The sequence below is a fragment of the Rhinolophus ferrumequinum genome (assembly GCF_004115265.2).
Source record: "Rhinolophus ferrumequinum isolate MPI-CBG mRhiFer1 chromosome 15 unlocalized genomic scaffold, mRhiFer1_v1.p scaffold_54_arrow_ctg1_1, whole genome shotgun sequence".
In the NCBI taxonomy this organism is placed as follows: Eukaryota; Metazoa; Chordata; class Mammalia; order Chiroptera; family Rhinolophidae; genus Rhinolophus; species Rhinolophus ferrumequinum.
Genome location: NW_022680357.1, coordinates 13,216,826 through 13,243,169, shown reverse-complemented (window position 1 = coordinate 13,243,169; position 26,344 = coordinate 13,216,826). Strand labels below are relative to the sequence as shown.

Below are 26,344 nucleotides of genomic sequence, written 5' to 3'. Positions count from 1 at the left end.
GCACCTGCCTCCTGCAGATGCTCCAGAACGATTGGGCGCCCTGCGCACACCCAGTCTGCGCGGTCCAATCCCGTGGCCGCCAGCCACCGTGCGGGCCGAGCGTTTGAAATGTGGCTGGTCCATCCCCAGAATGCATGATCCATTTACAAGAAATGTCCGGAATAGAAAAAGCCATGGAGACAGAAAATAGACTAGTGGTTGTTAGGGGCTGGGCCATTCCAAGTGACAGCTAATTGGGTATGGGGTTCTTTTGGGGGGAGAAGAAAATGTTCTGTAATTAGTGGTGATGGTTGCACAGGAAACCATTAAATTCACTTTAAAATGATCACTTTTATGGTATGTGGATTACATCTCCCCCCCCCAAAAAAAAAGAAATAAAAGGGAGGTGGGGGAGAAGAATGGATACCAAAACTCAGGTACCAGGATGGCAATGTATTTTAAATGCTTACATGCAAGGAATTCACACTTGCAACACACACAAGGCACTGACGGTTAACTTTGAAGGCAAATTCAAAATTTTAAATTTGAGGCCTTTCATGAATGTGAAGTGGGGCTCAATGGGTCTACAGCCTGTCCCCTTCAGAGTCTGTGACTCAATGAATATTGTCTCCCAATACACAGAGGGTGCCCCCCAAAAATGTAGACACACTTTAAGAAAGGAAAAACCTGTATTAAAATTGTAATACTCGGCTGGCCCGGTGGCTCAGGCGGTTAGGGCTCCGTGCTCCTAACTCTGAAGGCTGCCGGTTCCAATCCCACATGGGCCAGTGGGCTCTCAACCAAAAGGTTGCTATTCAATTCCTCCACTCCCGCAAGGGATGGTGGGCAGCGCCCCCTGCAACTAGCAACGGCAACCGGACCTGGAACTGAGCTGCGCCCTCCACAACTAAGACTGAAAGGACAACAACTTGAAGCTGAACTAAGATTGAAAGGACAACAAATTGACTTGGGAAAAAAAAAAATCCTGGAAGTACACACTGTTCCCCAATAAAGTCCTGTTCTCCTTCCCCAATAAAATCTTTTAAAAAAAATAAGTAAAATAAAATAAAATTGTAATACTCAATATATACTGATAACAAGAGATGACTACAAGTCACATGTATCCATTTTTTGGGCACACCACTATATGCTGAACTCACAGGCACTGTCCCAGAAGCAGGTCACTGGAGTCCCAAACAGCAGATATAATCTGTGATCTCGTGGAGCTCAGTTCCCCCTTGCTTCTTTTCCACCCTTCTTTTCCTTCCTTCACTGTAACTTCCAATCCCATTCTCATTCTCTATTTGTTTACCCTATTTTACTTAATTTTTAAATTTTTAACTTTTTGAAATAATTCCAGACTTAGAAAAAATAAGTTGCAAAAATTGTACAGAGTTCCCATATACTCTTCACCCAAGCGTCCTCAAATATTGACATCTTACATAACCACTGTGGGGGAGGATGAAACGTTCCCCTATCCTCAAGGTTCTTCTGGCTGGCCTAATCATCAAATAGACATGAGATAGATTAGCAAGAGAAAATAACCAAGTTTAATACATACGTATGCATGGGAACCCTGCATTCAGGAGAGAATCAGAGACCCCACGTGCATGAGGGGTTCAGAGACAGAAACGGAAAATGGCTGTATAAGACATCCCGAGCTAAGGGTGAGGTGAGGAGCCTTGGGGCTTCGGAACGTCATTGCAGGGAGAGCACATGTTCTGTAATTAGTAGTTTGCCCTGCCATACAGGTAGGTCAAAGGAGGTTATTATATTTGATAATCTCTCATTATGGGCTGGGCCCCTAATTCAAGTTCTTTGAGATAGTTAAGGGAGGGGCAGAAGTTTCTCTTGAACCTACCTGGGGCAAAAGTTGCCTTTAGACCAAAACAATCCGCATACCTCAGAAGTACATCTGGGATGACTCGTTCTGAACCCTCACAATGCCTGAGTTCCCATATATTCTTCACCCAAGCTTCCCCAAATATTGACATCTTACACAACCATAGCACAATGATCAAAACAAGGAAATAAGCACTGCTGTAATACTATTATCTAACCTACATACCTTATTCAAATGCTTGCCAATTGTCCCACTACAGTCCTTTTTTTAATTTTGCATCCAATCCCAGATCACTTTTCGCTGCACTGAACTGTCATATATCACCTTAATCTCCAATGTGATTAAGGTGATTATTTTGTAGGCTGTTCCTCCATTTGTCAACCCTATTGTTAGGAGCTGAACTGTGTCCCCCCCAAAATTCATATGTTGAAGCCCTAACCCCTAGGACCTCAGAATGGGACTGTATTTGGAGACAGGGCCCTTAAAGAGGTGACTGAGTTCAAAACGAAGCCCTCAGGGTTGGCCCTAATCCAATTTGACCGATGTCCTTTTATAAGAGGAAATTTGGATACACAGAGACACCTGAACAGAGTATGGCCATGCAAAAGATCACGTGAGGGGACAGTGAGAAGGCGGTTCTCTGCAAGCCAAGGAGAGAGGCCTCAGAAGAAACCAACCAGCTGACACCTCGACCTTGGACTTCTAGCCTCCAGAACTGTGAGAAAATGAATGTTTTTTAATCCATCTAGACTGTGGTATTTCGTTCTGGCAGCCCTAGCAGACCAGTACACATATTCTCTTCAGCTCTTGGGACTCTACCAATTTCTGTGTTCTTTGACCCTATTTCCAGCCCTCCTCTCTTCTTGTCCTTAGTACTGGCTCCATGCAAATCTTTCTGTCAGACTTTTCCCAGCTAGGCAGGCTCCTCGCTCACCAAAACATCATTCTTTGTTTATTACTTATATCCCCCCTTGTATTATTTTCCTACTGCTGCTGTAACAAATTACCATAAACTTAGTGGCTTAAAACAACACAAATAAAAAGAATGTTTTAAAAAAAAAACACCACAAATTTACTGTCTTAGAGTTTTGGAGGTCAGAAGGTTCCGACTACATGCCCCAGGACCTGGTCCTTTTCTGGCTAGCATGTGGCTCAATAAACGCTTTCTATCAGAAACACTTCTGGACATGAAAGTTTTTATTTAACACTGTATACTTGTCTCTCCTTAAAAGCAATAAAAAAAAAAAAACCCAACCAATCTATTACTCAAGCAAACGCCGAAGAACCCGCATAGCCTTCGAACAAGAAAAGATGCTCTAAGATAAATGAATTCATTGCACTGTGCAAACTGTGACTCAGAGACCTCCAGCAATAACGAGGCAACACAGTCCTGTGACATTAATATCCCTGAACAGCGGGAATAACCAGAGAACAGAATGCTGTTAAAATGTAAAAGGGAAGTTTTGTTAGGAACTCTTTCAGCAGGGTATAACTACTGATGTGGGCACCGAGCTTCAATTTACAATGAAGGATCACATTAAAAATACATTAAGATGATTACAATGAAGCTATTATTATTGCATTTTATTTAAATGAATTGGGGCTTAATAAGATCCACCACATGGGCCGCAGTGTCTAAAACCTAACGTCTCTTGCTAATCCTGAAATTTCTACTGACAAACAAAAGGCTGCTATGCTTAAAAGCTCCTAGACCGACAGATGTGTTTTCCAATGAGTGGATGAAGCAATTACCTAAGGCCACCACCTCAAAAAAAGGTCACTGCAGTTCCTGAACCCTCTTCAATATCACCTCTGAGACATGGGCTGTATTTGTGGGTGCGGGCACAGAGCAGGAAATAGAAGCAACTGTCTTCTTCCGTGTCACTTGAAATGAGCCTTGAGGGAGGCTGGCAAGAAAACCTTATCTAATCCTCCCTTTTGCGTGACTTCCTCACCCACTCACCCCTTCATTCCAGTGCCCTTCATTCTTAATTTCTCCAGCAGCCACCTGATGAAAGAGCTTTGAAGCTGGCTGCACACAGTAAGCACAAAAAGTCTTACTGGGTATAGCCACACTTAGAGTGGCTACAGACCAATAAAAACAGTTAAGCTTTATGCAAATTTTTTTGAAAATTATTTTTTATTTGGAGGGTGTGGATGGGCAAGATTGAAACGATAGAGACTGGAGGCACCACCACTGCTTACTCTCTATCTGAATATGCACACGGAATGAAAAAAAGGGGGGTCTAGCTGGGGAAGAGGTCAGAGGGAAGGTTAGAAGGAAGAGGATATACGCCTGCTTCCCACCAGAGCCATTATTTCTTTTGTTAGTAGAAACACGCTTAAGCAATTCTGTCAGGAAATCATTGCATATCAGCTCTGATGTGGAAAAACCACGCCTAAGAAGTCTGTCTCTATGACCTAGGCAACTCTTAAATCTTTGACATTGACACAAATTTATGTGGAACGTGGATCAATATGATCATTTTCAGACCATTTTAATGTTGGCTGGAGCTGAAACAAAATGGTGAGGCTAACATTTTATCCATTCTTTGTTCTTGTTTAGAAGTTTGGGAGACTTTGCCATCCTTCTATCCTGCCCCCAATAGAGTATTAAAACATGGCAACAGATTTTTTAACAGGGATGGTAGACATTATAGGCTCCACTTACAATGTGGTATTTTGAAATTGTATTATTTGTAAGAAATATTTGAAATAGTGTTTCTCTGGCTCAGGAACTCTGTTTTCACTAGCTTTACGTAACTATTCTTCCCACAATTGGTATGGGATAATAGGGCAGTCAGTTGAATTTATTTCAGTAATTTTCCATTGTTAAGCTTTGGGAAAAGAAATGCCTCTGTAAATTTTCCTTAAATACAGAAAGAAGATATAAAATCTGAAATTATGAAAAACCCAGCATTAGAGACAGCTTTAAAGATAGTGCATATTCAAATATGCAAATGTTAAGAACATTTCCACATAAAAAGCGAATAAATTACAGAGTTTTTTCCCCCTCCAATTATGTTTCTTTGAACCTCTGAAACCTTAATTACTTTAGAAACTGTATGACTCTATCGATATGTGGAAGAAATAACCAATTAGTGGAGTAACGGTGTATTGATGATCCAATCAGGAGAGAGAAAATTCACACTATTTGCAACAGGGCAAGTTTTAATACAGTCGATAATTCTTATTATGCTGAGTAGTTATGTTCTATAAAGTCGCTACGAACACTTCATTAACAAACACCGAACCATTACTCTTAGGGGAAATTCACGGTTAGGTTCCTGTGAGCCTCTGGTCCCACCATTTTCATCAACTGATCAATACATAAGCTTACTTTGTGTTTCTGTTGATTGTGTGACCACAGAGCCAGCTCAAAATGGTCCTGTCTTGTATGACGAGGTACTGAGTAGTTTTTCAGGGAAAGCAGGACGGGGGGGGGGGGGGGGGGGGGGGGGGGTGGGGGGTGGGGGGGGGTGTCATGCCAATGAAGCATGCGCAGAGATTATTTGGGCCTCCAGCTGCGCGCAGAACCAGTCTCGCCCCTCACCCTCCACAGAACCAAAGGACCGGGACAGAACGGAAACTTGAACAAAGGAACCCTTTCATAAGCCAATGGCCCATAGTTCGGGAAGATCCAGTGTTGATGCCCCTTTACTCTAAATGGCCAAGTTCTCAGGTCCGAAGTGAAAACTTGTTGCCACCAGCATTCCCGCATACGGGTTCCCCCTAACCCCTTAAAAACCCTTAACCTAGTCCAGGGAGCAAGATGGATCACTAGGTCTCCCATCTTTTTCGCGCCTTCTCCATCAATAAACCTCTCCTGCCTCCGAACGCTGCCATTTTGCGTTTTGGCCTTTCAACGTGTAGGGCACTCGAACTTTGATTCGGTAACAGGACACTTTGATGTACATTGTTGATTCGTTAACATTGCACTCTCGGCCAACATCGTAACTCGTGCCTGCACAAAGTCACATCACAAGGCTCATCCCCACCGTTCTGCACTCAGGAGGCTAGACAGCACTTCAGAACGATGTTTCAGGGCCATTTTAAATGGCGGAATCAATAACAAAAAGCACAGAACTGTGGGACACGGGGGCACTAAACAGACTGTGAAAAAGACTTGTTTACAGCATAAAAGCTGAAACAAGAGGGCAGAGTGTTGCCTTGGGTACCGACGCCGCAGTCAGGGTGCTTGGGTCTGGCTCCTACCTAGATGGGCACTGCGAAATGGAGATAATGACCGATACATCATAGGGCTGCTGTACTGCGAAAGGGAAGAGCAGCAGGTTATCTATTACCATAATTATCACCTGACAAGTCATAATTGAGGCTTGACATGAAGAAGGAGGCTGGGCCAGCTGCCTCAAAGCCGTCTCCGTCTAGAATTCTGCGACAAGGTCTGAGGAAAAACACCTCAGCTAACACCTAGGACGCGGCGGCTTCTGCGCAGGCGCAGGGGTGCTCTCTCGCCCCGCCCTTCGGTGCTGAATGGCCTGTTCCATTCCCGAGGGATGTTGACTGGGGAGAATTTGGAAGACTCGGCCTGGAAGTACAGGTGCGTTACTAGTAGTGCCAGGCTTTTGCTGCACGAATGTTACCTTGTGTTTGTTATATATTTACTCTGACGCCTGCGACATTTTTCTGAAAAGCGTTTGGACCGGCTCCACCGTCCATTCTCCCCCTCTCACCTGGGAACATTAGGGCTGGTCAGCGTGACGGCCAGGTACGGAAGCCCAGAGGTCCCCACCCACCACCAGGGCCCCGCCCCTTCGCGCCCCGCCTTCCTGACAACCGCATATTCTCCAACCCGCAGTACCGCCAGGCAGCTCCTCCTCGTCTCCGCCCCGCCGGCCGCCGGCGCGGGGGACGTCAGCGCTGCCAGCGTGGAAACGGCGGCCGGGCACGGGAGGCGGAAGTAGCGCCCGGGACCGCTGGACCTCCATCGGGCTCCGCCATGGACGCGTCCCTCGAGAAGGTCCGTACCGGGGGTGGGTCCCCGCCTCTGGGGCGACTGTGTCTCTGTCGCGAACTGCCATTGTGACTGAGGAGGGGGTCGGAGGCTAACGGGCCCAGCCTGAGGAGGCCTGGCCGCGAGGGCGTCCGGCCCGGCGCTCGCAGCTGGGGCCTGGTGATGTCACGGGGCCGGGAATCTCTCGGGTCCGGGTGGGCCGAGGGAGTCTGGGCGGGCTTCTGCCCCAGGCCGCGGGAGCCTTGGAGCCCAGTGCGGGGACCATGGGGCCGACCTTGGGGCCTGCTTGAGCTCGGCTCGCCCGTTGGAATGACCGAGCTCACAACTCGCAACCCCAGAAGCGCCTAGAAAGAAGCCCCAGTTGTTTCGGAGCTACCTGCAAACCTGTAGGTTTCCTCTGGTTCCCAAGTTAGGGAGGAAACACAGTAAAGCAGTGGTTTTCCAACTCATTTTGCCTAGGAGTCACCTGGGGCCCTTCGTAAAAATTCAGATTTTCAGCCCTTGGGTCCCAACCACTGGGGGGCGGGACCGGGATCTGCGTGTTTAACAAGTTCTCCACGTGATTCTGATGCTGTTTGTGAACACCGGTTGAAAGAAACCCTAGGTCAAGAAAGGAGTGGGTCGTCTGTGGATTGTGAATTTCGTGTAGGGGAATTGCTGCTGCTCCACGACTTGCTGGTAGCAGCGCTTTCCTCTGGTTTCCCGTTGGCGGAACTGCAGCGTGATGTGCGTGGCTGCCTGCTCTGGCGTGTGAAATGGATTCTGGTTGTCCCGGATTTACGGCTTGTAAATGAGAACCAGCGCTTGGATCTCTTGATGGATAGCCACCTTCAGAACCTGACGTTCTGCCCCTCTCTCAAAGTCTTTTTCCCTGTCAAGCATGGGAGCCCGCTTGCCCAGACCCAAGTTTTCATACATGTGGAATTCCAGAGCAACGCTAGTGTTTCAGGACAGCTTTATGTTAATTTCGAACTGGCAGAAATAACATATTTTGTCATTTGTCAAGGCGGCAGCTGTTGTAGGGTTTGTTCACTTGTCACTGGAGAGTTGAAGGGAGTAATGGTACAAGTTCAGCCAAATGTCTCCATGTGCACATACATTGGGAGAATGCAATCAAGAATCAAGAAAAGAAAAAGGAGTGTTTTCCTTCCACTGTCAAGTGAATGTTCCTTGTTTTTCTGGCTAGGAATAAAGTCATCCCAGGCTTTTGATGAGCACATTGTCTACCTTTGGATAATTTGGGTTTCGCTCTAGATCAGTGATTCAATCACGGGGCAGTTTTGTTCTCCAGAGGACATTGGGCGATGTCTGGAGACATTTTTGATGGTTGGAACTGGGGGGGTACTGGTACCTAGTGGGTGGAGCCCAGGGACGCTGGTAAACATCCTGCATTGCACAGGACAGCCCCCATACCAGAGAATTTTCTGCTCAAAATGTCAGTCCGTACTGCTGAGGCTGAGAGTAACCTGGTCTACCTCTTATATGTAATACCAATAGTTGAATTAAAAATGTCCCTTCATTGTTTCCTTTCCAATTTCATAAGAAGATGGGATGGGCTTTTATCATTTCAACCAGAAACCTAAAGAACTGGGGTGATCTTTCCTCCAATAGTTCTTTATAAGCCAGTCTGCAAAACAGAGTGGGTTGGAACGCTGCTTTAAATACTACTTTTCTGACATTTGATTAGTAGATTACCTGGTTGCTCCCTAAATGTTAATTGATGATAAAGGATCTTAAACTTTCCAAATGAAGATCTGAAGAGGTAGTGACACTCCAAAGTGCTTAAGGTGGGAGCATTCACAAAAATTGCTGTGCTCTTCTAGGAATTCAGACTGTGTGGGTTGGAAGTTTCTTAGGCCAGTGTGGAAATTCTGAATGTAAATTTTTCAAAACGAGGTTATGTCTTATTTTTACATTTCCTGAAGCAATAGAGGGTCTTACATGGAGTGAACAATTTCTCTTGGTGCTAAGTGGGCAGAAAAGAAAAAGCATTGTTATAATATGAATGTTGAGGATTTTATGTTCTGAAGACTAGTTTAAATTTATGTTAAACATTGAATTGTGCCCATTATTCCTGTTTCTTTGAGGAATAGACTATTCAGGGCTAAATTCTACACTGCTAATATAAATTTGAGAACTATTTGTGCAGTTCTAAATGATCCCATTTAAACGAATCCTTGCATAATTTATATCGGCCACAGAAACCACAATGTTATTTGATACTCATCCTTAAAAATTGCAAGTAATCTCTCTCACTCTAAAATGTAGCTATCATCATTTAGTAGACTCACTCAGTACATTTCCTCTGGTCCAAATATGATTCTATGTTCTTGCTTTTTCTTTAGGTAATATGTACACGTGCAGACCTGCAATGACAGAGCCATTTCCTTGCAATAGTATCAGTTTTCTTCTTGTATCTGAAATTAGTGATGTCTCAAGAAACCAGATAGGTTAACTGAAGGGGCCAGGAATTCAAACTGGAAGAGTAGAAGCCTCAGCCCCCCAATACTGTGTGTCCTGCTTGTAAGGAACAAGGCTCTACAGCACAGTCTCACAGAGTTTCATTATGTTAATAGTCAAGTTAAAAAATGCCCCAGGAAGTAATTACTCGCTGACGTCTCCAGATGAAGCACTTGTTCCCTGGGCATGGGGGCAGTCTGTCTCTTCTGGTTGAGAACCACCGACTTGGAGATCCTAGAGGGCACTGTCCAGGGAGGTAGCCACATTTGGCTATAGAAATTTAATTTAGGTAATTAGAATTAAATACAATTTAAAATAAACTTCCTCAGTCACACTGGCCACATTTCAGGTGCTCAACAGTCACGATGTGCTCTGCTACAGGGTGGCTACTGCACAGGGCAGATACAGAATATTTTCATCACCACAGAAAGCACTATAGAATGGGGCCAGTTTATCTGTTGTATATCCAAGTCTTGTCTCTAAAAGAGACAAACGTTACCCTGTTTCCGACCTAAATAATTACAGTCCAGCTCATTTTTATTTCTTGTACTTACCCTGAGCTACAGTCCCCACCCCACCCCACCCTTTGGACCTGATTTGGGAAAGTTCTTTAGCCCCTTACTATTTATAAGGAGCAGTAGTTGCATGAATGGAACATTCCTGATCATTACTCAGAAGGACTACCAGAATTTCAATTCCGGCTTTTTACTTGAAATGCTCACAAAAAGAACCCCTAATCGCCAAGCTTGAAATGACCAGTTTCTGTGGTGTGGTTTTATAGATTCCACTCTTGCCTAGAATAGAGGGACTTCTGTGAGGAGATGATAGCCTGTAATTTCAGTGTTTATTCGAAGCTGATCCTGTATCGTTATAGAGCAAGGGTTTTGCATACAGGTGCATGGTGGCCAACGTGGTAAAAGATTAGCAAATGCTGGGTGTCAGAGAAAACATGGTAGGTTCAAAGTTCCCTTGTACCCCTTTGCAGGGAATCCCAGATCTGCTTTCCATCACTTTAGTTTAGACACCTGCACCCCTCCCCCCTTTTTTAAAACTTAGATTTTGCTCAAAGTAATGAATACACATTCAGAGTTTTAGGTATAATTTTTTCCCTGTTCACGTGAAAGTAAATGTATAATTTTTGTTGTGACACTGTGATGAAGTGGTTTAACTCAAGAGAATATATACAAGAGCCTGATTAAGCATGCCTGAAAGCTGAGAAAATTTTAAGTGATTGTAGGACAGGAGTTCCCAAATCTTATGCTGTAAGATTATTTTTCTGCTGCAGTTTCCACTTGTAAAAGGTTGCTATGAACAACATCTTAGTGAATAGACTTTATTTATTAACAAGTGATTGTTGATCGCGTTGTTAATGACTGCCAACATCCATTACATTGGAATGTGTGTGGTTTTAAATTTTTGTTTTGTTTACTACTTGATGGGAGATAGTTGTATACTTGGTACTAAAATCCAAAAGGAGCAAAAGGGTGTAAACGGAAAACAGTGTCCATCTGACCTTGTGCCCATCCTCAAGGCAGTCGCTGTTACCATCTTGTGTGAGCTTCTAGAGTTTGTAGAAGCATTTGCAGATTTATGAGTGTATGAGCTTCCTGAGGCTGCTGCAACAACTTAGCACAAACCAGATGGCTTAACACAACCGAAGTGTATACTGTCACAGTTCTGAAGGCCAGGAGTTTGAAATCTGTATCACTGGGCTGAAATCAAGGTGTTGGCAGGGTGGCTGCACTCCCTCTGAGGCTCTAGGGAGAGTCTCTTCCTTTTCTTCCTTTCTTGTTCCAGCTTATCTTGCCTGCTAGCACTCCTTCCTTTGTTTGTGGCTCCATCACACGAGTTCTAAGGCAGGCATCTTCAAATCTCCCTCTTCTCTGTCTTCCTCTCTCTCTCTCTCTCTCTCTCTCTCTCTCTCTCTCTCTCTCTCTCCCCCTCTCTCCCTCTCTCCTCGTTTAGTCTCCCTCTACTTCTCTCTTATGTGGATACATGTGATTGTATTTAGGGCTCACCTGGATAATTTAGGGTGATCGTGCCGTCTGCAGATCCTTAACCTAATCATATTTGCAAGGACTTTGCCCTCTAAGGTAACATTCACAAGTTCCAGGGATTAGGATGTGAATATCTTTTGGGGGGCCATTTCCCAGCCTCCTACAGCAGTAAAACAAATAGCATACTGTACCTACTTTTCTGGACCTTGCCTCTAATAGTGAAAAGCTGGAATAACCTTAGGGTCCATTAATTCAAGACTGGCTGAACGATGGTACATTCATTGAATGGAATAAGGTGTCACCACGAAGAAGAATGAAGTGGACATACTGATGTCAAACCATAGTCACTATAAAGTAGGAAAAAAGTAAGTTGCAGAGGTGCATATGAGTAAAGTGAAAATCTGGAAAGATATAGGTATACATATGTCAAACTTAAAAGTGACTTCTTCCCCTGGGGAGTGGAACTGGTGGACTTTTGTGTATACATTTGTACTGTCGGAATTTTTAAATCAAATATGTACTTTGTAATAAATCCATGTATTTTTCTGGGTGAATTATGTCACAGAGGTAACGGCTTATCAAAATTGAAACTTTGAAAATTTTGTTTCTTAGGGAGCAGACCCTACGTTAGCTGAAATGGGAAAAAACTTGAAGGAGGCTGTGAAGATGCTAGAGGACAGTCAGAGGTGAGCCTGTGGGACAGAGGTGTTCAGCCTGTTGGGAAACTGGTGGCACTGGTTTCCTGCTGTTAAAAACACCTCTGAGTTTCAGAATGTCACCCTTAGTTTTGGCTGACTTTATTTATTTGTTTATTTATTTGGGGCTGACTTTAAAGTTAGTGTTTGTGTTGGGTAGAAGATGCTTTGTAAGTAAAGGATTTTGAAATTGAAGGGCGGGACTTAACAATTTTCAGTTGTGCCTATTCAGAGTTTTCCTTAATATATTGATTTGAATCTATAAATACATTTATTTTACCATATATTAAGGTCATATAGGGTCTCAACTCACCAAGAAATGGGTTGAAGTGTTATTATTTTTCTCATGTTCTTTTCTTTTCCTGAAACTCAAACTATACCCCAAATTGGGGGCTGGCCAAGGATGGGGGGAGGAAGGGAAAGATGTGATAAATGTGTTTTAAATCCTGCATCAGTTACTAAGAGATTATAGGCAACATCGTTACATGTTTGCATGCTCAAACGTTAAAAAATTTGATATGATTAAACAAAGTTTGTTATTTCCTTTAAATTAGACGAACAGAGGAGGAAAATGGAAAGAAGCTCATATCAGGGGATATTCCAGGGCCACTGCAAGGCAGGTAGGTGACAATGAAGATAAATACCTTTAGTTAGGGTATGCATTTTCTTTAAACCAAGATTTTACCGTCACTGATTCACAATTTTAGTTTTAATAAGCACAAAGCAAATTTAGAGTTATGAGTAATCAGTGTAACATCAGAAAACTGAAATGCCATTGGCTGGTTGGTGATCATTCTGAGCCTACCTGCTTCTCCCCACTTTCCCATTCAAAATTTAATACAAAATCGTGACTCAAAAACAATGCACAAACTTATAACTCAACTGTCATACTTAGTTTATCCTTGAAACTGTAATCTATATGGTAGACTGAGCTTTATTGTGAAAGATTTTAATTTGATAAGATTTTTGTAATATAGTAAAATGAAAGGAAGATGTTGACTTTGTCATTTATTGAGAGAATGATTTATTTTTTGGCAACTAAAGCAAATCTGTCAAGTGTTTGTGGTTTGAGGTAGCAGGAAAAAAATCAGGAAAAGAAGTAGCTGTCTGACTAAAGTTTTCACAGGAGGTTAGCACTCAATTTGGAATTAAAATCCCAGCCCAGCTTCCCTCATGCAAGCTTACTTTTTGTGTTTTATAACCAGGAAAGTGCACATAGGTAAATATTACAACTCCCTTAAATTGTCCTTTGACCTGAATGTAAATATGTACAAGGTTGCAAAAGAAAAGTGTGGAGGAAGGCTCACAACCTGCCAAGTGTCACATCTAACACACCCAGATACTAATATTTTAAAACAGGCACTCCTGCTTGTGGCTTGAATGGTACTGATTTACCGCCCTCTCAATGTGGAGTGTGTTCTGCAGGTCAGAGCAGGAACCAAATTCTGTAGGTCTCCCATCCAAGCCTACTGAAGGGAATTAAAGGGTGTTACTGACCCCACAGACGCTTTCCTGGAGGAGGTACCACCGAGACCATCAGGAATTCTCAGACTAGTAGGGCATCCAAGCCCCCGGGCAGGAGTATTCACACTTAGTAATGCTAATAGCCAACATCTGACATAGGATTGTGCAGGCACAGTGTCGGATGCTTCACATGCATCCTCACGGGTCTATAATACAGGGGCTGAAGGACTGTCAGTAGCTCGCTCAAGGTCATGTAGCTAATCTCTCTACACTGTCCAAGGACCGGAGCCCCTCTCGTGAGGGTCAGCACCTTGGCAGGATGGGTATCGGGGTATTGTTTTGATGGTGCCTCTTTTTCAAAAGAGAGAACTTTGTAGAACTCGTATTCTCATTAATGGAGCGACAGTCTTTTCACATTACAAGTTGCCTTGACGTTGCTTACCGCTTTAGCCGTTCACGTTCTTCCAGAGGTTTTCACCTCTCACGTGATGAGCCCTGAGGAACATGTCTTGGATAGAAGTAAATCTGTTTCTTCTAAGCAGATCTCTAGTTTGCCCGCTTGGAGGAGAGGTGGTAATAAATGATGCTTGCACTACAATTCTAAGTCTGTCAGAACAAACAGGCCTCCATGGAGGGAAACTAGATCTACCAGTGTCATTGGAGTATTCTTGCTGCTTCTGGGATTTTCTGGCGTCTTTTAAGAACTGTTGGCTCTAATGACACACTTATTCTCCAGGATTCAAATGAACAGGTAGAAAAATACTGCTTAAGCAATACTGGTGAAATTTAAAAAAATCAGTCTCAGACTTAGGTAGAAGATTTACTCAGTCACGCGTAAGGTCATGTTCAGAATTCAGTTAACAATTTGAGGTTTGTTTTTAAAAGATGTGTACTGTATCTCAAACACATTCTTTCTCTTGTAGCTACTCAATTAATAACACTTACCAAAGCTAGTGTGGACGAGAGCAATGGGGGGGGGCGGGGGGGGCACTGTTTCCACCTGTCCGTCAACTCTCTTTTATTCTGCAGCGGACAAGATATGGTGAGCATCCTCCAGTTAGTTCAGAATCTCATGCATGGAGACGAAGACGAGGAGCCTCAGAGCGCCCGGTAATGGAGAGCGGCTGGCAGCTATGACAGTATTATGACAGTATTAGTATGTGTGGTCCTGGTTTTGATAGTGATCGCATGCCTGCAGGTTGCTCAAGTAATTCTGTTTCATTCAGAGTTCCGTATGTTATTAAGAGGGCATTTAAAAACTAAATCCGGATCAAATATATTTGTGATGGAAGGTGATGGAAGGAGAACTGACTCTAGGTGGTGAACACACAATGGGATTTATAGATGATGTAATACAGAATTGTACACCTGAAATCTATGTAACTTTACTAACAACTGTCACCCCACTAAATTAAAAAAACAAAAACAAAAACTAAATCCTGTAGTTTGTATGGTATCGTGTCTTAGGGAGGGGCTGGCAGAGGGACCACAGAATAACTACTGTGTGATTTTCTTGTTCTGATTGCTAAGAATTGCTGCAGCTGAATTGATGGGTGGCAGGCCACTTTGTGAATCATCCGTTTGCTTTCATGTTATGTATTCATCTATTTAGCTATTTATTTAGTTTCATTTTCTCTTTAATTGTTTTTGATTTGGGGGATTAAATGATACATTTTCCTGGTTCAAATTTCAAAAGATAGGGTATACAAAGGCACTTTTCCTTCTTATCTTTGCCTCTCTATCTTGTTCTCCTTCTTAGAGATAGATAGATAGTTAATATTGCGAGTTTATTGTGTATTCTGAGATATTTTATGGGTATGTAAACACGAGCAAAATGCCTTTACTCACCCCCTCTGTTACATAAATACTACACATTGTTCTGGGCCTTGCTTTTTTCATTTATGTCTTTGAGTTCATGGCATATCGGTACACGGGCACTTTCTCCTTTAAGAGCTGTTTAGTTTTACTTGGATGGGATGAGCCATACTTTAACTAGTCTCTTTGTTGTGTTTTATTATTATAAACATCGCTGCAGCCGGTCGCTTTGTACATGTGTCATTTCTCAGAGAACCAGGTGTTTCTGGGCGATGAAAATCGTAGCAGTGGGATCGCTGTGCATTTGTGCATTTGTAATTTTGATGGATATTGCCAAATTCCTCTCCGTGGAGTTGTGCCAGTTTATAGTCCCACTAGAATGTATGAGAGTACCTCTTTCCCCAGACCTTTGCCTGCAAGGTGTGAGCCGACTTAAGGGTCGTTGCCAATCACATAGCTGAGAAATGATATTTCCGCATAATTTTAATTTGCATTTTTCTTATGAACCAGGTTAAATGTGTTTTAAGACCCTTTTATATTTCCTCTTCTATGAGCTGTCTCCTTTGCCCAGTATACTGTTTGATTTTTTTGTCTTTTTCTTATTGACTTTATAAGGGAAATTGGTCTTAGCCTGTCCATTTTAACTATAACATAATACCTAGTTCCCCTTGAATTTGCTGTATTATGGTTGTAAATAGCTATTTATTGCAGGGAATTGATCTTCATATAATGATTCTTAAAAAAATTGTTTTCTGCACATTTTAGTTCTACCCTCCAAAGTTCTTACGGCTTCTACTTAATTTTTAAAAATCCAGGAGAAAATTATTTAAAAACAGTTTGTGTATTTAGGAGATATTCAGTAAAAAGGATACCTCCAGGAATTAATTTGTAAAGTATCTTTCTTCCCCAGACTATCAATACCTTATAGGCAGTTTCCTACATTTAGCAGAATTTCTGTCTTCTAGGCCAGTAAATAGATTTCCAGTCTGACAGAAATTTCTGTAGAATACTGTCTCTGAAAGTTTTATTTATGTTTTTACTACTTTTTTTAATCTAATGAATTTTGATTAACAGAATCCAGAATATTGGAGAACAAGGTCATATAGCTTTGTTGGGGCATAGTCTGGGAGCTTATATTTCAACTCTGGACAAAGAGAAGCTGAGAAAACTTACAACTAGGATACTTTCAGACACTACCTTATGGCTGTGCAGAATTTTCAGGTAAAAACATTATGAGTTTTTAGTTTCTGACATTTATGAGTTGGGTATAGACTGAGGGGTCTTTTTTGGAGCTATGCTACCTGGATTCAGATCTTCCTCTTCCCCTTCCTCTGGGAAGGGTTCCTTAGCCTCCCCATGCCTCAGTTTCCTCATCTACTAAGTGGATGACACTCATCTTTTTCTGGCATTGCTGTGAGGATTAAATGAGCTAATGAATTAATACTGCTGAAGAGCTGAGAACATAAGCACATATATGTGGGATAATGTCAGCAGTTGCTTCTTTATAGGATTCCTAATTGGCTCATGTTGATAGAAGATAGGGCAGTGAAATATATTCAAATACTTTTAGTAAAAGTATTGTGCTGTAGTAGAAAGGAAATGCTGACGTAATGTTGGCATCATTAGGGAATTATAGCAGATTAAGGATTCAGTAGAAGACACAGGACCTGTAGTTATTTTTGTGTTTATGGTTTTACTTTTATGGAAAATAAATGTTTGCCTAACATTGGAACATTTAACTTGGGAGACCCACGTTTCAGATGTTGGAAAAGAGGTTGACCTGACAAGAATGTGAGTTTGCCTAAGTGTATTGCAAAAGAGAAATTTTCTTCTATTAGAATAAAAGTCTCTTTCCCTCCTTCTCTGAGAGGTTAAGAATAAAAGTCCCCAAGCAGATCATAGTGAAAGCAAAAAGTTAGCCTGACCAGCATTTCCAACAGTGTTATTTACTTCAGACGTTTTAGACCTGAAACTCTGCTAAGAACCGTGCTATCCAGCGCTGGCCTTCTTATAGAATAAGCCAAAACCATGATTTTCAGCCTTTTTATATCTGAGGGACTCCTGTTCTCTTCTGGTTTTCATCGTTTCTCCTTTGTTATGGAGTTAGGTATAGACGAAGAGGCATTGCCTCTTTCTCATAACCTTCAGCTCTAAGGAGTTGTCAGCCATGGAAGATGGGGGTGATTCTTGTCTCCTTTGACTGATCTAGATGACAGTTTCTAGGCTGAGAAAAGAATAGTTTCCATGATTATAAGATTGGGATATAAAATCAGAGTTAACCAGAGCTAAGAACATACTGATATATGGGTGTCTCTTAACAGGTATGAAAACGGCTGCGCTTATTTCCACGAAGAAGAAAGAGAAGGACTTGCCAAGATCTGTAGGCTTGCCATTCATTCTCGTTACGAAGACTTTGTAGTGGATGGATTCAATGTGTTATACAACAAGAAACCTGTTATATATCTTAGTGCTGCTGCTCGGCCTGGCCTGGGCCAGTACCTTTGTAACCAGGTAAGGTGGTGGAAGGTAAATATTTGAAAGATTCAGTGTTTTGTTCTATCTTGGAAATTTTTAAAGTGTGTAGATCCATGTCTTCAGCTGCTGTTCTTTTCAAGTCAAAAGAAAGATTTTTTTTTTTAATTGCTTGTTTTGTCATTATAAAAAAATACATTAATGCATATTAATGAATTTAGGTAGGTACTTTTTTTAGTTGTCCAAAGGCAACCACAGTCAACATTTTAATTTATTTCTTCCCAGACTTTAATCAGAGTGCATGTGTTTTTTTACATGGTTATACCTGGCTTTTTTTCACTTCCTGTTATAAGAAAGGAATATCACCTTTTCACAGTTCTTCAAAGTAAAATCTTATTTTTAATGTCTTCATAATGTTCCTTCAAGTAAGTGTGTAGTATGTCAATGAATTGTTTGCCTTTTGGACAATTAGAATGTTTCCATTCTTTGGCCATTTTCATGGAATGCTCTCTGTATAGTGCTGTCATGGACATCTTTATGCGTAAAGCTTTTTCTGTGTTTGGGGTTATATTCTTCAGATAGATTTCCAGTCAATCTAGAATTACTAGGTCAAAGAACATTACCAATTTTAAAGTTCATGGTGCATGTAGCCCAATTAGGGAGCCCCCTAATTGGAGACAAGAAATTGTTAAGCCTCTTGGCCAAGAATGTTTTAAGGCCAGACCCTTAGGATTGGAGGCCTTGTCTTTTGTAAGATAGAGGAGCCCTGGGGAGCTATTTGGGGGAAATTCCAGGATTTAATTGTTTCTGAGCTGTGGTCACTGGTGGCAAGAAATCATGTCCTCTTCTTGAGGATATACAAAACGGGGAGTTTTGTAATATCCCTATAGAAACATGGAACAAATTACTTATGGTGTATCTACTGTTGGCCAGGCTCTCATGGACCCAAGGCTGTCCGTTCTTCAAAAGATGTGTGAGGGTATTGTTACGTGAGAATGGCAGGTGATAGAACTATATATGTAAGATGGTCATATTCATGTTTTAAAAAGCATTTACATGCTTACATGTGTATTTTTTATATTTAGAAAAATACATTTATGTAAATACATTTATACCTAGAAAATGTCTGGCAGATTACATACTAACCTGTTTAACAGTGGGGGATTGGTGGCTTATGTGGGGGCATTTTCACTTTTAATTTCTATATTTTTTATTGTGTGTTTTATCTGGGCTTCACTTTCAGAATTTAAAAGAAAAATCCAGTAAGGGGGAAAAGTGTGAATAAAGTGTTTGTTAAGTTTTTGGTCTTTAAATTCTACTGAGTCTTAGTTTTATATAGAATAGTCTGCAACTGTTTAAAAATTTCTAAAACTATCAACTCCTCAAGGATTTGGAAGCTAAAAATGAAGACTGTGAAATCTGACAATTAATATTACTATCTTCATAACACTGACTTCATTTCTCTTAAGAAATGTACATCTGCTAGTACATATTTATTGCTTTTTAGAAGTAGGTGGACCCATAAATAAGATATTGTTCTTTGAATGCCTTTAGCTGGTGTTATTTACCACCAGTGCTTGGAAGAAGGATCCTCAATTATCCCCCAAAATGTTCAGGGCTCGGTTGTTCCCAGTTTGGAAGTGCTTTTGATTTTTGATATATAAAATATACCAAAGATATTTACTCATTCAGAAAATGAGTTGATAGTTACTCATCTAGTTGACTAATTTAGAAAATTGTACATTGTCTCTGTTCTCTTAGATGATATCTCAGCTCCTGGAATTCACCCTTTTTTTGGCTTGACTTTCTAAGTGTACTTTGACATCTATTTATAATATTAAGAGTTCCTAAGGAGAGAAATTGTTTAAAAAGAATAATTATGACTTGTCTTAGAGCCACAATCTTTTGAAGGCATGAGAAGTGGATGGTGACAAAGAGCTTTTTTGTAAAATTGTATGTTACTTCTTGCAGCTTGGCTTGCCCTTCCCCTGCTTGTCTCGTGTGCCCTGTAACACTATGTTTGGATCCCAGCATCAGATGGTGAGTTCTCCTTTTGGTTTGTAAAATAATATGGAATTGTGTTTTAAAACTGTGTCTTCAACTATAGTTCTGTTTGCTGGCCTCCGGATAATTATTAGCTTATTCATTTATTGCTTAGATCTTCCCATTGCATAATACATGCTTCGGGTTTGAATGACCGTGAAAGCTGGCTGGTGTATAGGTCAGGAGTACCTGGCTCTTAAGATCTTGTAATCACTGTGTCACCAGCTTTAAGTGGAAACATAGAGTCCAGTTAAGCACCAGAAATTTCTTCCAAACCTCATCCTTTGAAATGGTTGTCACTATTTCCTAGACTATGAATGAGAAGATTTTGAAAATGAGGTTCTTCATTTGTAATCTTGGGATTAGATTCTATTTATTTTTAGACATGGAAGTGATAAAACTTTCCGTACTGAAGCTACAGGGAAAAGGGATAGGTTTTAGGGTTCTGCAGTTTTTTTTTTGAAGGTAGTTTGATTTTTCTATACATTAATTCAGATACATTAATGAGTAATATTAGAAATACATTTTTGACTGTTTTGGGGGGGTTGAGAGAACATTTTCTTTAAATGTTTAAAACTAGAGAAATGTTGGTTCTGTATATGTTGTCTTTAACTTTAATCACTCTTAATTAATTTTTCTAGTTAGTCTTCAAGAAAAACTATTTGATTTTCATATTTATGATTAGAGAAAATAAAAGAGTTATCAAGAACAAGAATTGATTTGAGTGACTAATTTGGAGAGTCATGTGCTTCTTTTGGAAATTATGATTTTTCATTGTACAGCTTTTATGCTGGTTGCCTGTGGTTTCATGCTTTGTCTTTTAATCATAGGATATTGCCCTCCTGGAGAAGCTGATTAAAGATGATGTGGAACGAGGAAAACTGCCCCTATTGCTTGTCGCAAATGCTGGTAGGTATGAACCCGAATGAACCCGAATACATTTTGAACATATAAGGTACAGGCTAGGTACTGAGCCTAAAAAAGACCAAGTCTTAATAATTGATTGTGTGCCTCATGTTTAAGATAGTCTGTATCTGCATTGTGGTCAGAAGTATACTAAAATTGGCTCATTAGATAATTTTGGTTTGTTTGGGGAGTTATTATGTTTGTGTACTTTTGCATTTCGGTCATAAGTGCTTCTCTACTCCTTCATGTGCTTCCTTTCTAAATTGAATTTTAAGATGTCATACTTAAATGTCCACACTTAAATGTCCACCTTGTTGACTGGAGTTCAACTCCCACTTTCTGCTCACCAGATTGTGTATAACCTTGGACTTGAAGTTCTAGACAGAGCAATAAGGCAAAAAAATCATTAAACAACACACAGACTGAAAAGGAAGAATAAACTCTTTGTTTGCAGATAGCATGATTGTACCAATAGAAAGTCCTAAAGAAACCAAACAAAAGCCATTGGAACTAATAAGCAAATCTATTAAGATTGCAGGGTTTCAGTAGACTAGCGATAACCAATTGAAATTGGATTTAAAATGCCATTCGTAATAGCATCAAAAAATGAAAACTTTATGGATAAATTTAATAAAATATATGCAAGATCTGTGCACTGAAAACTGCAAAATGTTGCTGAGAGAAATTAAAGAAGACCCCCCAAAAATGGAGTGGTATGCCATGTGCATGGTTGGAAGACTCAATATTGTTAAGTCAAATCTCCCCAAATTAGTCTATAGATTCAAGTCAATCCATATCAAAATCTCAGCATATAATTTCTTGTAGAAATTGATAAGATAATTCTAAAATTAATAAGAAAATACAAAGGATCTAAGAATAGCCCAGATAGTTTTGAAAAAGAACGAAATTGGAAGACTTACCCTATCTGACTTTTATACTTACTATAAAGCTACAAATAATCAAGAGAGTGTGAGATTAATTAAAGAGAATAGTGAGTTCAGCAATAGACTCACATGTATATGGTCATTTGATTTTTTTTACAAAGATGCCACCATAATTCAAGAGAGAAAGGATGGTCTTTTCCATCAATGGTTTTGGAACAATTGGTTATCCACATGGAAAAAAATTGAACCTTAACCCTTACCTGACTCTATATATATTGTACAAAAATTAATTATAAATGATTCATAGACATAAAATATAAGGGCATAAGCGCCAAAACAATAAAACTTCTAGAACTTCTAGACCATGGGTTAGGCAAAGATTTCTTAGGACACAAAAGGCAGGAGCCATAAGTTGGACTTCATCAAAAATTAAAAGCTTTTGCTGTTTTTTCATGAAGAAAACGCAAAGGCCAGTTACATATGGGGAGAAAATATTTGCAACATTTTTCTGACAAAGGGCTGTATCAAAATATACAAAGAAGTTTTACAATTCAACATTAAGGAGACAAATAATACAGTTTTGTAAATGAACAAGAGATTTGAATAGACATTTCACCAAAGAATATACATCCATATACTGGGGGTGCCAAAAAAATGTACACACATTTTAAGAAAGGAAAAAACTGTATGAAAATTGTAATATTCGATATATACTGATAACAAAAGATGAATACAAGTCATATGTATGTATTTTTTTTGGCACCCCAGTATATGGATGTAGAAGCACTTAAAAAGATGGTTAACATCATTAGCCACTAGAGAAATTCTAATTAAAACCATAGTGAGCTACTGTTACATATCTGTTAGAATGGAGAAAATAAAAAAGTACAGTGCTAAACGCTGGGGAGGATGCAGAGCAACTGGAAATCCTATCTGTAACTCCCATCCACTGCTGGCAGGGAGGCAAATAATGTCACAGCTGCTCTGGAAAACAGTTTAGCGGTTCCTCAAAAGGTTGAACATAGAATTAACACATGACCCGTTAGTCCCACTTAGGTATTTATCAGAGAAATGAAAACGTGTCCACACAAAGAATTGTATGCACTACTCATAACCAGAAACAACCCTGATGTCCTTAACGTATCCATGTGAATGGATAAACAAATTGTGGTATATCCGTCTTGTGGGCTGCTAAGAAATAAATATATAAGTAATTATATACATATATATATATATATCAATCAATAGGGATGATTTTCTAAAGCATGCTCATACAAAAAGCCAGACACAGAAGAAGTTACACAGCGTATGATTCCATTTCTGTAAACTTCTAAAAAAGACAGAACTACAGTGACAGAAAGCAGATCAGGATTGTTTGGAGCCAGTAGGGAGTGGAGAGAAGAGTGAAAGAAACATCCAGGTGGATGAGGACACTTTTGGGATGATGGGACTATCCTCTACCTGATTGCGTTGAATTATACACTTAAATGAGCGGATTTATACTTTAATTATACTTGAATCAATAAAACTGATTACAGTTGTCCCTCGGTATCCACAGGGAATTGGTTCCAGAACCCTCCTCCACCCTATGGATACTCAGATCCATGGGATGGGTGCTCAAGTCCCTACACAAAGGGTGTAGTATTTGCATATAACCTGTATTTCATCTAGACTACAGCAGCATATGCCTATGCTTTCCTTCATTCATGTGGATTCAGCATAGTGCTCAGTGCATGGAAAATTCAAGTTTTGCTTTTTGGAACTTTCTGGGATTTTTGTTTCACCAAATATTTTTAATCCATGGTTGGTTGAATCTGCCTATTTGAAACCCGTGGATATAGAGGGCCAACTATATTTAAAAAATAATAAACAGAAAAACACATATGCACCATATTGCTAGTAGGAACACCACCACTTCCTGCTTGACTTAGCATATTGTATGTTTAAAAAGAAACATAAATCCACCCATATTTAATCATTTGATAGATGGGAGAGGCTTCCATTTATATGTCACCGAATGACTTACCAGGGCGACTACACTGCTGTCGCCAGAGCATACATGCCAGGGCTCAGCCAGCACACATTGCCAAAAAAACTTGAAAAGCGAATCTGAATGTGGTGTAGTCACTGAAACACAGCACTACGCTTTATGTTTTGATGGGTCATATGACATAATCCATCATTGGCCTTTGATCTTGTTTCAACTGAACCAAGTGTGTCAGTTAAGATTTTTTAAAAATTTGAGACAGACGTGTGTGGGGAAATGTTTCAGCCCTTTTTGTAGCATAAACCCTGCAAAAGAGCTACTTGTCATCAGTTGTGTTCCTTGAGGCAGTCGGTGAGTGTTTGAGATCCCATTGCGTGAGATTCTGCTAACTGGACATTTAGGAGAGTTGGGAGACTGTATTTCACTCTGCTTGTGATTAGGGAGCTGCCCGGCAAAACCTCGGAGTGTAAATGAATTATCAAGGGAATGGGTTAAAGTGTTTGAGAGGTTCAAACTGACTTCAGAATACATGTTCTATATTAAAACAAAAAACCTCCACATTGGGTTTAAAACACCTCGAAGTCACCTGTATTTTTTATAAAGGACACACCTAAATAAAAGTAACCCAGTAAGTGACAAAAAGAGTGGAAAGGATATTTTGGACAAATGCTAACAACAGAAGTATGGTAGCGGTGTTAGTGTGAGATATAGTAGATATCATGTTATTATAATTCATATAATCTAAGAGATAACAGTTATGAATGCTTTTAGCGTAACTGAAATATATAAAGGAAAACTAAAGGAAAAATTGATAGAATCTAGTATAAATTGACAAATCCACAATCTTGGTGGGAGACTTGAATATATTTCTCATGAAACAACAGATCAAGTAAATAGAAAATACAGGGGATTTAAACAACACAATTAACAGGCTGTTTTATAGATACATATAATGAAGAATACACAGTCTTCAAAACTCGAATAATCAACTTGTAAAAGTTGATTTTAAGCCAATCCACAAAGAAAATATTAATAAAAAATAGTGTTACTAACCTCACAGGAAGATAATGTATATAAAAGCTCTAATCATGCTGTAAAGACTCAGAAGACGTTTGTTCCTTTTAGTATCTTTGTGTGTTTTATCCTAGGAACTGCAGCCGTAGGGCACACAGATAAGATTGGGCGTTTGAAAGAACTCTGTGAGCAGTATGGCGTGTGGCTTCACGTGGAGGGGTGAGTGCAGGCTGAGGCCGGCCGCGGTTGGCCCACACACAGTGCTTGTGAGGAGTGGACATCCAGATGCTCACGTTGTCGCGACATTGATCGCTAAGGGCTCTGTGGATTGCAGAGAAAATAGCCCCTTTTGGCTTAAACGAGAACGGATTTGATTGGCTCACATAACTAAATAGAGCCGTGATAGGACTAGCTTTAGGCACATCAGTTTGCACTTGGTGTCCTCCCCGCAAACCCCCACCCACACTTGGCTTAATTTCCTCTGTGTTGGTTCCACCTATAGATGGACTTTCCTGTTAAGGTGCAAAGTAGCTGCCGCAACTCTAGCCGTCTTTTCAGGTTTGTGTCCAGTGGGTCAGAAGTCCCAGCGAAAGTCTCCTACTGAACCCATCAGTGTGGCAGGCAAATGTAATCCTCTGATAGTTTCGGTTATTTGGCCACCCCTGAAGCAGGGGGTGGTGTCTCGTCCACCCAAAGCTGTGGTAGATAGAGGAGCCTGGGGTGGCTTCCCCGAAGGCCGGTGGGGTGCTGCTAAGAGAAGAGGGGGAGGATGCAGGGCCGCCAGAGCACTCCATATCCAGCACATCCTGCTGTGTAGGCTTCTTCTTTATTTCATCCCTCGGGGAAAGGACGGCTGGAAAGGAATAGCCATACAAGATGTAAGACCCACTACACTAAGTAGGAGACATTCCCTGAAGTACATCTTGATTAAAATTCATTTTCAAGGTTTTCTTGAAGTTTGTATGTCCTACATTTTCTGATGCTGTTATAAAAGCTAATAACAAAGGTGAGAGACATTTAAATGTCAGCTTGGAATAGCACAGCCTCCTGTTTTCTTTTTGAAAGTATATATTTAGTGAAGAAGCAGCAGTAAATAATTAGTTCTTAGATTGGTGTTTTTTCTTCCAGTGTGAATCTGGCAACATTGGCTCTAGGTTATGTCTCCTCGTCAGTGCTGGTATGTTGTTGATTTACTACATACTGTGTTTTTAAGAAAGGATTTAAAGTCATTTAACCCCGGATGGCTTTTCATGGTTTTTATGAATGGAGGAGGGTGTTGGGTTTCGTGTATTCTGATAGTCTAACAAAAAGTTGTTCCCTCATCGGTAGGCTGCAACCAAATGTGATAGCATGACGTTGACTCCGGGCCCGTGGCTGGGTTTGCCAGCTGTACCTGCAGTCACCCTTTATAAACACGACGATCCTGCCTTGGTAAGCTGATCTCGCGGGAGGGAGTGGGGGTGGCTAATCATTATTGGATCTGTGGGCAAAATACAGAAAAACAAACGGAAAAAGTGAACAGTTTCCTTAATGCCACTTCTGTGACTTTTTATTTTCAAAAACCTGTTTCTAACAGAAGTGAAACTGTACCACATGTGTTTTTTTCTGTTTTCTCCCCATACTTCCCTGTGTGGATGAAGATCTTTTTATGACATTTATGACCGCATCATATTCTGTTACTCTCAGACCACAATTTATTTAATCGTTCTCCATTTGTGAGCTTTTAGGATGTTTTCAAATGTTTGTTACTGAAATAATGAACATCTTTCTAGGGTTCACATGATTTCCTTAGAAGAGGTTCCCAGAGGGG

At 40.7% G+C, this 26,344-nt stretch overlaps 1 protein-coding gene across 1 annotated transcript in view; it reads left to right on the top strand.

Moving 5' to 3' along the window:
• Window positions 1-6,694: 6,694 nt before the first annotated feature.
• The window catches only part of PDXDC1 (pyridoxal dependent decarboxylase domain containing 1), a 36,186-nt gene continuing 16,536 nt past the window's right edge, over window positions 6,695-26,344 (top strand). Inside the window, exons 1-11 of the mRNA XM_033101102.1 lie at window positions 6,695-6,803; window positions 11,867-11,940; window positions 12,504-12,569; window positions 14,443-14,523; window positions 16,303-16,449; window positions 17,550-17,739; window positions 19,672-19,740; window positions 20,574-20,652; window positions 24,669-24,753; window positions 25,663-25,711; window positions 25,864-25,965. Of these exons, the coding sequence (XP_032956993.1) occupies window positions 6,783-6,803; window positions 11,867-11,940; window positions 12,504-12,569; window positions 14,443-14,523; window positions 16,303-16,449; window positions 17,550-17,739; window positions 19,672-19,740; window positions 20,574-20,652; window positions 24,669-24,753; window positions 25,663-25,711; window positions 25,864-25,965 (963 nt within the window). The 5' untranslated portion in view covers window positions 6,695-6,782. The remainder of the gene's footprint in view (window positions 6,804-11,866; window positions 11,941-12,503; window positions 12,570-14,442; window positions 14,524-16,302; window positions 16,450-17,549; window positions 17,740-19,671; window positions 19,741-20,573; window positions 20,653-24,668; window positions 24,754-25,662; window positions 25,712-25,863; window positions 25,966-26,344) is intronic.